This window comes from Achroia grisella, unplaced genomic scaffold (assembly GCF_030625045.1).
Source record: "Achroia grisella isolate CSIRO2021 unplaced genomic scaffold, CSIRO_AGI_Agris_v1 utg540, whole genome shotgun sequence".
Classification (NCBI taxonomy): Eukaryota; Metazoa; Arthropoda; class Insecta; order Lepidoptera; family Pyralidae; genus Achroia; species Achroia grisella.
The window spans coordinates 3,355,538-3,368,762 of NW_026712925.1; the positions used below are offsets into that span (position 1 = coordinate 3,355,538).

The 13,225-nt window shown below is 31.1% G+C and overlaps 1 protein-coding gene across 1 annotated transcript in view; it reads left to right on the forward strand.

Annotated features, from left to right (window-relative positions):
• LOC131847714 (uncharacterized) overlaps positions 1 to 13,225 on the forward strand; it is a 247,125-nt gene that overhangs the window by 162,903 nt on the left and 70,997 nt on the right. Inside the window, exon 3 of the mRNA XM_059197349.1 lies at positions 4,691 to 4,904. Coding sequence (XP_059053332.1) covers positions 4,691 to 4,904 — 214 coding nt within the window. The remainder of the gene's footprint in view (positions 1 to 4,690; positions 4,905 to 13,225) is intronic.

Consider the following 13,225-nt stretch of genomic DNA (forward strand, 5'->3'; position numbering starts at 1 on the left):
CTTTAACTAAATTAATTTGATTTTTTTTGGTTTACTGAGAAAAAACTATTTATTTACCGAGATAAAGTATGTAAAATGATTCCACTGTCTCACCTAAAAAAGGCGAGAAAACAGTAAGTACACAGTAAATCTTAATAGAAATGTTAAAAAAAATGTACATTGAAAAGCGTATTTTTTGTTAGTCGCATCTATATCTTTCAGATGTGTTGGTAACCCTACTATTACCATTTATACACAATACAAGCCTTAATCACTCACGCGATGCCGTAATATCATGCCTTAACACGTAATATGAACAAATGAGCGAAGTCGTCTGTAATCATCGCAAGAACACGAATATCTGGAGAACTGGAGCGAGATTAGAACCCACTTTTGACCTGGTTCGAAGATAATTACTTTCTTTGAACGTTAGGGGAATGATTCCTTACATGCTTGCTTTTGATAATCACGATAGGTGATATAAGCCGTGCTCTTATAAATTAGCAACTACATCTAACTATTTTTATAGATATAATATTAGATAACACCGAGAGTCTATATATGTACATTGTACATATATGAAATATCTGATCTAAATTTATCGCAAGTTAATTAGGTAGGTTTAACTTACGTACTGAAATTTGCAAGGCTATACCAAACATCCTTTGTACATTCATAGATAATACATAAACAATATAATATAGAAACAAATAAAAGACAGCTATCTATTTATGATTCGTTTCTGAGAGCATATATAACTTTAGCAATATGGCCGGCTTGTTGTAACGATACCTGTGTCCTTTGTTATATTGTTTGTGCTTCTTCTTTGCTGTATGTTGCAAATAAAGTATATTCCATCTATCTTTACTTACGGTTTGCTTTTAACCGTCTTGGTTAAAAACAAAATGTACGTTAATTATATTTACAACGCACGTAAATATAATTTATATTTATTCGTATAATCGAATCATAAATACGAATACAAAACAATGCGATCTGCGTTCAAACAAACGAGTAGCATCAGTGTAAAATATCTACTCCGGGTGGCTATTACGTGCTTATTTGCCGGTCAACGGGGGATAATTGTGGTGTAATCAGCAACATGGCGAGCCCACGGGACGTAGCGTAATAGCTCCCCTCATCAACGCTCACCTAGCTTTATTTCTGTTCGTAATTTTATGTATCGAAACCATTGCTTTCCGAATGGGCCAATTTAGGATGAGCTGATTATATCTCCTTACCTATTCAACATTATCTAGTCAATAATTTTAATAATATATACATTATTATTATCTGAATATTACGAACTTCTATAACAGCATACTGCCTTGCATATAATATGATATCGTGTAACTAAAAAATTGAAATAAACAGATAGTTTTATAAAATAAGACTATCATTTTTTATTTAAAAGGACAAAGTCAAGGACTAGACGAATAATAAAATTATATTTTAAGGAGCTTTTTTTTCTTGTATTTACAACCGATTTAGATTTCAATATCCCTAACGTATATGTACTGCACCATTTATCTCTGCCTAAAACTACATCCGTATACAACTTTGTGTGTCATATAATAATTTCCTATTTTTCTTCCGTCTATTTTTTCTTGTAGGATATTTTTAAAAATATATCTATATTTTATAATTATTGTTCATTAATTAGTTATTCTCTATTAGTCACTTTCTTTTCTTAGTACCTCATATATTATTTTTTCTCTCCAACTTTACATTCTCCTCCATTCTCCCAAATATGATATGACTCAAACGAAATATTTTTTCTTTTTAAATTTCTGTCTGTGTTTCACACCCACATAATTCACTTCAAATACTTATGATCCTACAATATTTTTACAGAAAATATCAAAGACCGCCCCTTTTATATTTTTGATATGTAGTTTTTTGTTATTATACGCCTTTTTAAGATTATTATTTTTAATTTTAACTTAACCTATTATAATATAATATTAAACAAACTCATGGACGTGATATGGTCAGCCATACTTGTGCATTCCATCAGGAATGCAGAAGTATGGCTGACCATTCCATCATAATCGAATTAGGAATAAACTATGCTGGGATCCATAAAGGGCGTACTCTCCGCTGCAATTAAACTTTATCAAAGCTATTCAACTATCAAAGCTACTTGCTGCAGCATCAGCTGCAAACTTTAATGGCGTTGTCGCTAACTTTAGATAATCCATTTACGATATTTTTAATATAAATTACATATCAAATAAGCTCATGAACTCTCTGATGGTGAATGGTAACCGTCACCTATATACTAGTGTAGCACCATGAACTACGCGTTATCATATGACACATGTAGTTGCAAATCCGGATGACTAAGCCCTATAAAGTCATTGATAATTTCAAGTTCACAATTAGGAATACAATTCTATAGATTAGCTATATAATCTCATACCTACCATCTTAAGACAAACATAAAAACTCCTATTAGAACTGCCTTATAACCATAAACTTCGATGACGGCGGACTGGAAATCGGAACGTGAGAACCACCTACAAGGTGGACTGACGATCTGGTCAGGATTGCTAGCAAGCGTAGGATAGGAGCAGTGCGGAGCTGGCCGTCATGGAGATTTTTGGAGAAGGTGTTTGTTCCGCTATGGACGGCTTCCGAGATGAAATGATAATGATGATGTTAACCGTAAACTTGATCCTCCCACTACACATATAATTTTTTGTATAGGTCTCTCTAATATCCATTGTACATATTTACAAATACATTTTTAAAAGTGTCTGTCTGTAGTTTAGTGTTTACATATAATTCAAGATCTGTTTAATTTAGTATCAACCATATTGACATTTTCATATGTTCAGAAATATCACTCATAAAGAAATTGTTTCATACTCATATTATTTCTAATCCGTAAGTTTATAATTTTCCTAAAGACAAATACAGCTTTTAAATGTCATTCCAGTATATTAATAGATTAATTATAATATAAAACATATGTTTAGACATTATGCTTTTTACGGGCATTTTCCTACAGAAGTACTTAAAAACTCAAAGGTTGAGGGTGTTAAGGTTACAATATATAAAGCTGGCACAATATCTTGTTTACGTATAAATAGAATATTTAGTTTTCTGATAACATTCGCAATTTCAATTAACTCCAACTTCAATAGAAACTTAATTTAGAATAATTTACACAATATTTGATGAGAAATATTTCAATTTCAGTGAACGAAAATTGTAATGAATCATAAATGTTTAGAACAGCACTTGAGATTGTAAAGAGTTATCGTTTATACATAATATATAACATTGTAAACAAATATTAATTTAACATTTTACTCTTTTTCTAGTAATATTTCATAATGTTTTGATTAAGCTGTGAAGGTGTGAAACCGTAACAAAGTAATAACTTTGTTACTGTCTATAAATGGGAAAGTTCCTATTTATAAAAGTACTTATGATAGAAACTACATATATTAGCATATAGTTGAAGGTATATTGTACAAAGGCAGCTGCGTGGTTACCTTATTCTCGCCTACTCGCATTTCAGCTGCCAAGTACCTAGCTTTTTAGTTGTATTTCGTCGTAAAGTGCGATTAAGTCGTGAAATTACAGGATAAAAGGCAAAACATCTTACTCCTCTGAAATGGCATCATGGGTGTCCGTGATAACGTGATATCCATAGTACTGTTCATGTATATAGGGCAACGGTTACCGCTTGTCAGTCATCATCATTCCAAATAAATGCAAGCACAAACAGATACACCTTAACATACAAGTACCTAAAATATAATACATATATAGTTGTAAACCTCAAAACAAAACCCGAAACTTCTCATCTCAACGCAAGCAAACGTCGCAAATACATCAATGTGGTCGCAACTTTACCCCGCGATATTCCATTAACTCGGTTTTAATCGCGTTATAATCTACGTCCTCGTTACACGACGCCTACGAACAATGCTTGCCGATAATTACTCACAAGCAACTATTTATTTATGCTTCTCTCCAACTTGGCGTGTGTGTGACAACGTACCTTAATGGGCTCCAATTATGTGTTTTACATTATGACGGATAGTGCTGTTCGTAACGTAATTTATAAAGAGAATAGAATAACAATTTTGGATAGAAGATGTGAGCGTAACACTACTAACCATGGCACAAATAATCATATTTAACTTTCATAATTCAATAACTACATTACTATTTGTAAACCGTTCGCACTGCACATTACTGCTCAAGTCAATGACACGAGTGCCGCACAATGACGACATGAGGGTCGGTAAATACTTTTACAATATTTTTTAATGTTTTTTTGGCACAAACCGCCAATACAATGATAATTACAAGTTAGTATATGTATATATAGCAGATAGACAACGAGACAAAGATTTGTTACAATTATAAATAAAAATATTAATGTTGATATAATGTCAAGAATGCAATATGATTTAATATACAAAACCTTCCGACTTTGTACAAAGCTAATATATGTTGATACTAATAAAGCTAACAAATATAGACCAATAGTGCCGGTATTTACAATTCACATCTAACATTCAAAACATCAAAATAGGTTCTCTCAGTGAAACACCCACAACCCTAAGAAAGCTGAATTTAATATGTTAATAGCAAAGAATAATGTCAGTCAAATAAATATGGGTGAAAAAAATAGTATATATATATATATATATGAAATAGCACTATTTTAAGAGATCCATTATTGCTCCAGGTGCAGTCGACGCGGCTACCGCTGCCAACATTCTCACCGCGCGCGGTGCTGATGTACAGCGCAGCGGTGGGCGGCGAGGGCGCTGTTGCTCTACAGCTGCGTGAGGCAGCACCTGGAGAACTGGAAGCGGCTCGATTGCACGATGACCGGCTTGCTATCACCTGCACTGAGCCTGAACTACTCGCTGACTTGCTTCATGCCGCTGCTGAGATGGGTGAGTCTATTTTTTTTTTGTGTAACAGGAATAACAAACATGCTGACAGTCCATGTGATGGAAAGTTTCTAGGGCAGGTGAGATTCATCTGATAATGTGACACTCGTAGATTGCAATGCAGTTTCTCAGAATTAAGGGGACCATATCTTCTATATCCCAGTATATGATCCGAAAAACAACTTGAAAAGATAGCTTATTAGAAATACATTAGATAGTGATGGCGATCGCTTTTAATTTTAAAGCCATTTTATCAATAAAAGAAAAACTTGAGTTTATACTTAATTATCCAGGTTATATCTGTTATCTACGCTATCTGCTCTATCACATAGCGCGCTTGGTTTGCTACGTCCTGGTTTAAAACGTGATATATCATAGTTAAATTACTTGGGTATTTTCACAAACAACATAATAGGAATAAAAAAAGTTATATTCTTTAAATGTTTTCATATAATTATAGCATGAAATAGTTACGCTCTTTTTGTCCTTTTATATAGAACCACAAATAATAAAAATGCGAGAACGTCGTTGTCGTCGTGCCACGTCCAACATGAATTCAAATATTTTTTTTAAATAGAACAATGCGATCTTTTTTTAAACTGTTTTGGTAATTCTAAAATTTTTATTAGTGGCCAGACACATTAAGAATTTAGCTTAAGATTAATATTCAAAATAAAAAGAAACAATTCTTGATAATTTGCTATTTAAGCAAAAAAAACTTTAAAATACCTATATAAGTATTGTTTGATTACAAATAAGTCAAGTGCCGTTTAAATTATCATTCAAATAGAACTGTAGTATGTTCTCAGCTTATTTGACTATTAAGAGAAGAGTTAAGAGCAGAATATATACTGCGACTGTCAAGAAGGTATTTTGAAATTCAAATATCGAATTTTGCATTTCGAATCGAACAGCGCTCTTGTTTGACGGACATAATGTTACCCTACCGTTAAAGTTACCCTGTGAGTCATTTTGAATGTTAGTATTTATTACATTTGCTCTAAGCCATAAATAGTGGGCAGGCATATTAAAACATTTATAGTGTCTGTGGTTTTTTGTCACATTTGTTCACTTAGGTATTATTTAAATACAAAAATCTATTTGGTCTTATATTTTGCTAGTTTATCCGATTCTTTCGTGCCTAAATACAGTTGTTAGTGATAATAGCTGTAATATATGTTTATGTACTAGTGAAACACTTTCCTTATAATCATGACGTGATTTATATGATTTACAAAAATTGTCTGTTACTATCATAACTTTACTGAATTAATTAGACAAAATCTAAACAAAGCTTGAACTAAACAACTGATAGTAATACTTAAATACTATTTTTATGTACAAAACTTACTCATGTATACAAATATTAGTACAGTGAGAATCGAATCCGCGAACATCAGAAGTAAAAATTATCTGCTAACCTGCCAGACCGTGCTATCGACTTAAATTATTTTTATCTTTATCATTGTGCTAGAAGTAATTGAATATTACATTTACATATTATATATTTTGTACAAAGTTTAAAAACAAAAAGTTATTTTTATTTTAAGGTCGACCTTTCATCGAGTAATTGAACTCAAATACTAACATTACTAGACATGCAATTAAACAAAATTGGTAGTCCAGCCGGATAACAAAACTTCTTTTGTCCGCTTTCAAAGTCAACTTCCTCAAAAGATTATGAATATTAAAAATAAATTCACAAAGGCGTTGGTTGCTATGAAAAAAAAACACTCATTCTAACACAATACTTTAATCCGCTTTATAACAATGAAAATGATTTAACAGCTTACTTTTCTAGTTATATTGTTTTTATATTTGATTTTTATAAAGTAAAATATTTTATTTTATAAATAAAAATTAATAATCTCGTTATGAATCTATGACAATTTGAAGATTTTAACATAATATATAATAAAGATTTTTATTATTACAAATTACATACAAATGTTAATAACGGGACTAAATATATTATATTTTTCCTACATATACATTTATTGGAACTTTCTACAATATGGAAATCAATATCACGCAAATCATTTCGTATTTAACCAAATATATTCAAATTAATTCGGAATAAATTCAATTAAGTAATAAATATTTTTCTGATCTCGGGGGCTATCAATATAAACGTAAAAATATGATTCAGGTGCAATCGATAATAATGGAATGACGATATACACTGATAAGACCCTAGTGGGGAATGATGGAGTGAGAATGGAGTGAGGTCAGTTAGCCAATCGTGATTATTCACTTAGAATTAATTAGAGAGGCCGCGTGAATGTCGACCTGATATTTGGTATATTACTAGCTATTAAACTACTTTTCTATACAACCTCCTTGAACTAGGTCCTACCACAGATAACATAATATTACATAGTCCTATTTAGTAACGTAAAGGATTCAGACAAAATACAAGTGATGACGTAAATACAATCATACAGGAACTTAAAGTGCAAACAAGACCTTCTACTATATGAAAAATAAAAAAACAAACTAGTTCAATTTGATGATAATGGAATGGTGTACCAGCCTGCGCTAACGGTTTACGCGGGCGGGGCACCAGTGGAGGATGATAAAATGAGCATGAGGTCAGGTCACTTAGTCCATCATGACATACTCACCAGGAATTTATCACGATGGCATCCAGGGAGAAACGGGAGGAGGGCAACCTGACATGGTACATTGCTAGCAATAGTGTTTATTAGTCCACATAACTAACTCCTTCCCCCAATATACACTAGTTATTATCTTGCAACCTAAATAGCCAACCATACCCAAATATATAATAAATTGCTAATGATACGAGTAATTTATTAGATTACTGAAATATTGAAGATAAAAATTGTTTGACATATTTTAAGTTATAAAATATGTCAAACAATTTTTATTTTTCGAAATGTACGTATAAAACATGTTTTCTGAATAGCATTCTAAATTAATATAGTAACATTTTTTCCAAATTACAGTGCGCCGTTTAGTTAGTAAAAGTTGTACGTTAGCCCCCAGGGGTAGCAGAGTGTTGCAGGACATCAACTTGTCAAAATTTACTTGGAGCGCGGCTCGATTATGCTTAAAAATGCAAACTCATGCAAACGAGCTCTGAAGGCCCCTAATTGAATTAGATCTCCTTAGATGAACAATGAAAATTCCTCTTCTATTATTGGGTGCGTAGGTAATTGAAAAGATCCAACTGTTGTGCATTTCAATTACGAACTTTTCATTCAATTCCGAAACGAGAATATAATAATATTGACAAGTCAGGAAATATGAATATTGTTGTTGTCAAAATACTTTATTGCTTGCTAATCATTTTGACAACAAAAGCTTGGAGTGGATTTATTAATAATTTGTGTCGTTACAAAGGCAATGAGTTTTATATCACGTAACGCCTATAGACAGGTAATTACTGTAATCGAATTTCATGAAATTATTGGGGTCAATGGGTTATTTCTCAGAAATTTAGGTATAAAGTCATAAATATTCTGGCTACTATAATGCAAAACCCGCAGATCTACTAAATATGATACTTAGCATGCTAATATTTTACTAGGCAATTTAAATCCAACATGTCAGAAAGCGAACTCATCGCCTTTCACCAAACTTTCTCCTGTTAATTTAGTTTATTATCGATAATTTTCATTTACTAGTAAGTTAAATCAGAAATTTAAGTAGACGTATAATGTACCTACTTTGACCTTCATAAATTAGGGTACTAAGGTATAACGCTGAAATGGCTATAACACTGTTATGCCCTAACATTATGTCCCTCGGATTTGTGCTCATGAAAATATTCCAATCAAAAATCTAACCCTTATTTCTTCAATTTTATAAATGAATGAGAAGTATTTCTATTCTATATAAAGGCTATGAATATAATATGTTTTTACAATAATATGATAAATATAAAAAAATAATAACACGGATACTATTTTCAAAATATAGCTTGTTGTTAATATGACATTGATAAATTAAAATAATTTACGTCTAATAACTTGGAGGGAACAAAGTTGACTTTCCATTCATTCGATCATTTTCATTCACAAATTAAAAAATAATACAAATGTTTACACTGTTCGCCATACAACAGTACGGACTTGTAAACAGTCAACACCACGCTCAGACACCCGTGACTCGGGCGACCCGCCGTGTCTTTATAAATAAAATTTTACACACCCACAACTCATGTTGGCAAATATTCCAGAATTCCATTAACCAAAACCCTTCGGGAGTATTTAATTAACATATGCTAAACAAGTTCATTATCCCTTTTGTGCCAACTTTTCAGATGTCTGCAACTTTGCTCGGGTTGTAAATACACTACGAGTTAGTAACGTAATCCTAGGGTTTAGGAGTTCATAAATTCCTTTGATTATACTAGTTATCATTAATTCATAACTAGTTTCAACTGACTTTCAATTTTACTATATTTTATATACGCAATAATTTCAATTAATTTATTATGTCAAACATTAGCCGCCACTAAGTCTAATTTAAAGCTGAGAATTGACACACAAAGTATTCAAAATTACATACAATATTTCATGTGGCATATAAGGCTTGTGTAAAATATACTGATAAATATAGAGGAAATGAAAAAAGTCTATATGAACTGGAACACATTGTATTTCGTTTTTCTGCGAGTGGAAACGTGAAGTGTATCTATCTATCCGTGAAACTGGAACGCATTTTGGTGATTTTTTAATAAACGATCGTGTTGACGCTGGTCTCATTCTAATAATCTTTACAAAAATAGCGTTAACTTTTGAAATATAATATTAAAATATACACTTACTCGATATACAATTTCTATTGTTTATTTTAAAAATATAAACAGTAAGACTAAAGAAATATAAAGCTTTTTGATGTCTTTCAAATAAGATAAACAAGAGTTTTCATAAGTAGGGACACAATAAAACGGCTGAGTCACAGCAACGGTACACAATAACGGCTAGTTTTGCATATTTTATTCTGTATCAGAGAAACAAGCACTTAGAGAGATGAATTGTCACTTCTGCGATTGTATGGGCCGGAACCGAGCAGTCCCGGTGAAATATAGAAGCAGACACGGCAGGAGTGAAATGATAACTTTAAGCGCATTTTTATTTACTTCATACTCATATATGTTCTTCAAGTTAAACTTATAGTCAACTAACTGTTACCCGCAATATCGTCTGCTTTTTTGAGGTAGAACATAGAACAATCATTCTCCGTGTAAAATTTCAAACACTTTGTTACCTATTCATGGCAACACCGCTTAGTCATGAAAAGGTAACTATCAAATACTTAGCATTCAAATTCAAAGTAAAATATTTTATTACTTTTAAAACATCTTCAGTCAAGCAAACGTCAATATTTCAATACTATCTCTAGTATCTTGTTCGGCTAACTATAATCTTAGTATGGATATTTAAATAATAAATAATCACTGAAACTGAAATTATTAAAGATATGATACTATTGTAAACTGTTTCGGGTTCAGTAATAAAGTATTTAAAAATACTTTATATTATACTATAGTCCAATGCTTTAAGAATATTATAAGTTACATAGTAATACAGTGCAATAATAATTTCACTACACCGGTTAGAAGTCGAAAACAAATGACTAACTAACTAATAGCTAACCGAAAACGAAATATTAGTACGGTGGAGATATTATGTAAGGCGAAAGGGAGGGGAAAAAATATTCCAAATTCTTTTAAATTAGAGAACTGGTTAATTCCCCTGACGACAGATTTAGTTATATAATTCTTCATTAGGTTTCATAAAGTTACTTCTGTCTAACATAAAGAAAAACTAATACCTCGGCAACAAACTTCTTGTGTTTTAACATAGTTTTTTTAATCTGCACATACTCTATATGTAAACTAAATAATTGAATACTGAAAATAAAATCCAGTGTATAAACGATTCAGCCAAAATTGACTGCCAAATAATCATACTAGATAAAAGGTTTTATTCAGCGATGTTTTTTAATAAAACTTTTAAATTGATTTTTATATTTCATGTTATGGTTTGTTAAAGTTTGTGTAGAATAAAATACGAGTAATAGAAATGCAAAATTGATTTAATAAGATTTCTTTACAAGACTTGCGGTATAGTATTTTTTTAATTGAAGATGAGTATGAGGTCAGTTAGCCCATCATGAATTTATCACGAAATTTTCCAGGGGTACCGTATGGAGGTCAATCCGACATGGTACATGGCTGGCAATAGGTTCAATAGTCCACATTACTAACAATCCTTTTCATAGCAGAGCATAGATGAGTTGTAAATAGGTAATCATTCTTTAACACCGCATTTTCAGTTATCTTGTTCTTATTGGCCTAAACTAAGCAAAATCTCGCAAAATCTAAGTCGTGTTTCAATATTTCTCTGACCTAATAATCATTTGTACATGCGGCTCAGATATACTTCCGTAATCTTTGTTCATATATCAATCCTAGTCACTGAATATTATTTGTTACAACAGATCAGTAATGTAGGTAGTTCCTGTTGAAATTTGTTTTTGTATACCAACAATTTCTCTAGTGACATACGTAAACCTATCATTATGGCATGCTCGCACTGACATTACGTAATAAAAATTAAAGTCCTTTGAATTGAAATGTACACACACCAGGTGTGTCTAAAAATGTGAATATACTCTATGAACGTGTGTCAAGGCCATCGGAGCAACCAACGTACTTTATTTAAATCACATCATAGTATACTAGCTACGCCCGTGATTTCACCCGTGTGAAATTTATAGCCTATGTGTTATTCTGTATAAGCTATATTATTGCAAAGTTTCATTAAAATCCATATATGCGTTTATAATATTAGTAAGATTCCCTAAAATCGTCAATTTAAAAAAGGTAATAGTATAGTAATAATACCAGTATCTCAACACTACGAATACAGTATGCAGTTTTCATCACTACCTTTGCGGACAAGTGCTCAAATCCATATAGGATGGTAAATCATATGTATATCTTAGAAATTTTCCTTCAAAGTGAGTGGTGAGAACATTTATTAATATTATGCCATATTTCAAATATCCAATAAGATTAGTTGATGTATGCCACGCAATTACATCGACATAACTCACTGAACTTGTTTACTTCAAGCATAGTCCCTTGTATAACTTTGTTAATAACGAATACCATATGTTCGTGACAGACCTTAGCTCTACCAATAGGATTTGTACTATTTAATTTGATGATAGACTTGATACTTAACTTCAACTATAAGCTACGATTTGTAAGTATATAACAAAAGTAAGTACTAGAACAGTTAGTTATTAACTATACTAACTTATTTAAATAGTTAACGAGTTAGGTATCATAATATAAATAAAAATACCCCTTTTATACTGTAATTACGTGAGTTGCAATTTAATTCTAAAGAATTATATGAATTATATTATTACTGTTGGTCGCCCAGTAGTCGAAATTCAAATATTCTCAAGTATATATATAGTAAACTTAAAGCCAAATAATAATCCATTATCGTTTTGACCACAGACTTTAACAATAAACAAAAAAGTAGATGTATATGCAAATACTAATATGATAATTCATTATTATTTATTTATTCATCGCTATTAGAACGAATAAACAATACAATAAATATTACTAATACCGTAGTTACCGTATTACATTAAAAATATAAACATAATAAATAATTTTATATTTATGTAACACACTCGTAATTTGATCTCATAAATATTACCGCATATATGCTTAGTATTAGAATAATACAAAGTAGTTCAGAAACACTGTATTTAATATTTCTATTATATTCTAAATGCACGAATTGTAGGTGGTAAGGAGCGTGCATGTCGACCTTTCTGACATGTGACAGTCACATTATCTGAAGCATAGATCTACATGTAGATATTATTGGCCTCAATATATTTGATAGAAATAACAAAATGTTTCAATATTTATATTGGAATAGCTGCTATATCTGTACCGTTAAGAAAAATGTAATTGAAATTTCAGGTTCATATTTTTCTGAATTATCGATAATGCTTTTACAAATGTCAGTGCATTATAAATTATTCAAATTAAATAATCCGTACTAACATTATATACTATTTCTTATCTGTAATAAAGTATATCTATCTGTTTGTTATCTTGTCTCATGAGGACGAACACAGGCTATCTTTTAAATCAAAAAAGCAAACGATATTCCCGATAAACTTTACTATTATTATATCTGTACCTATTTTATTTAGGCATACTATCATAATACAAAACCACAAAATAAATACTGTACTAAAACTTAATGTAAAACATCGTAAGTGGACCGTCAGTAATTACTCTTATATAATAATAA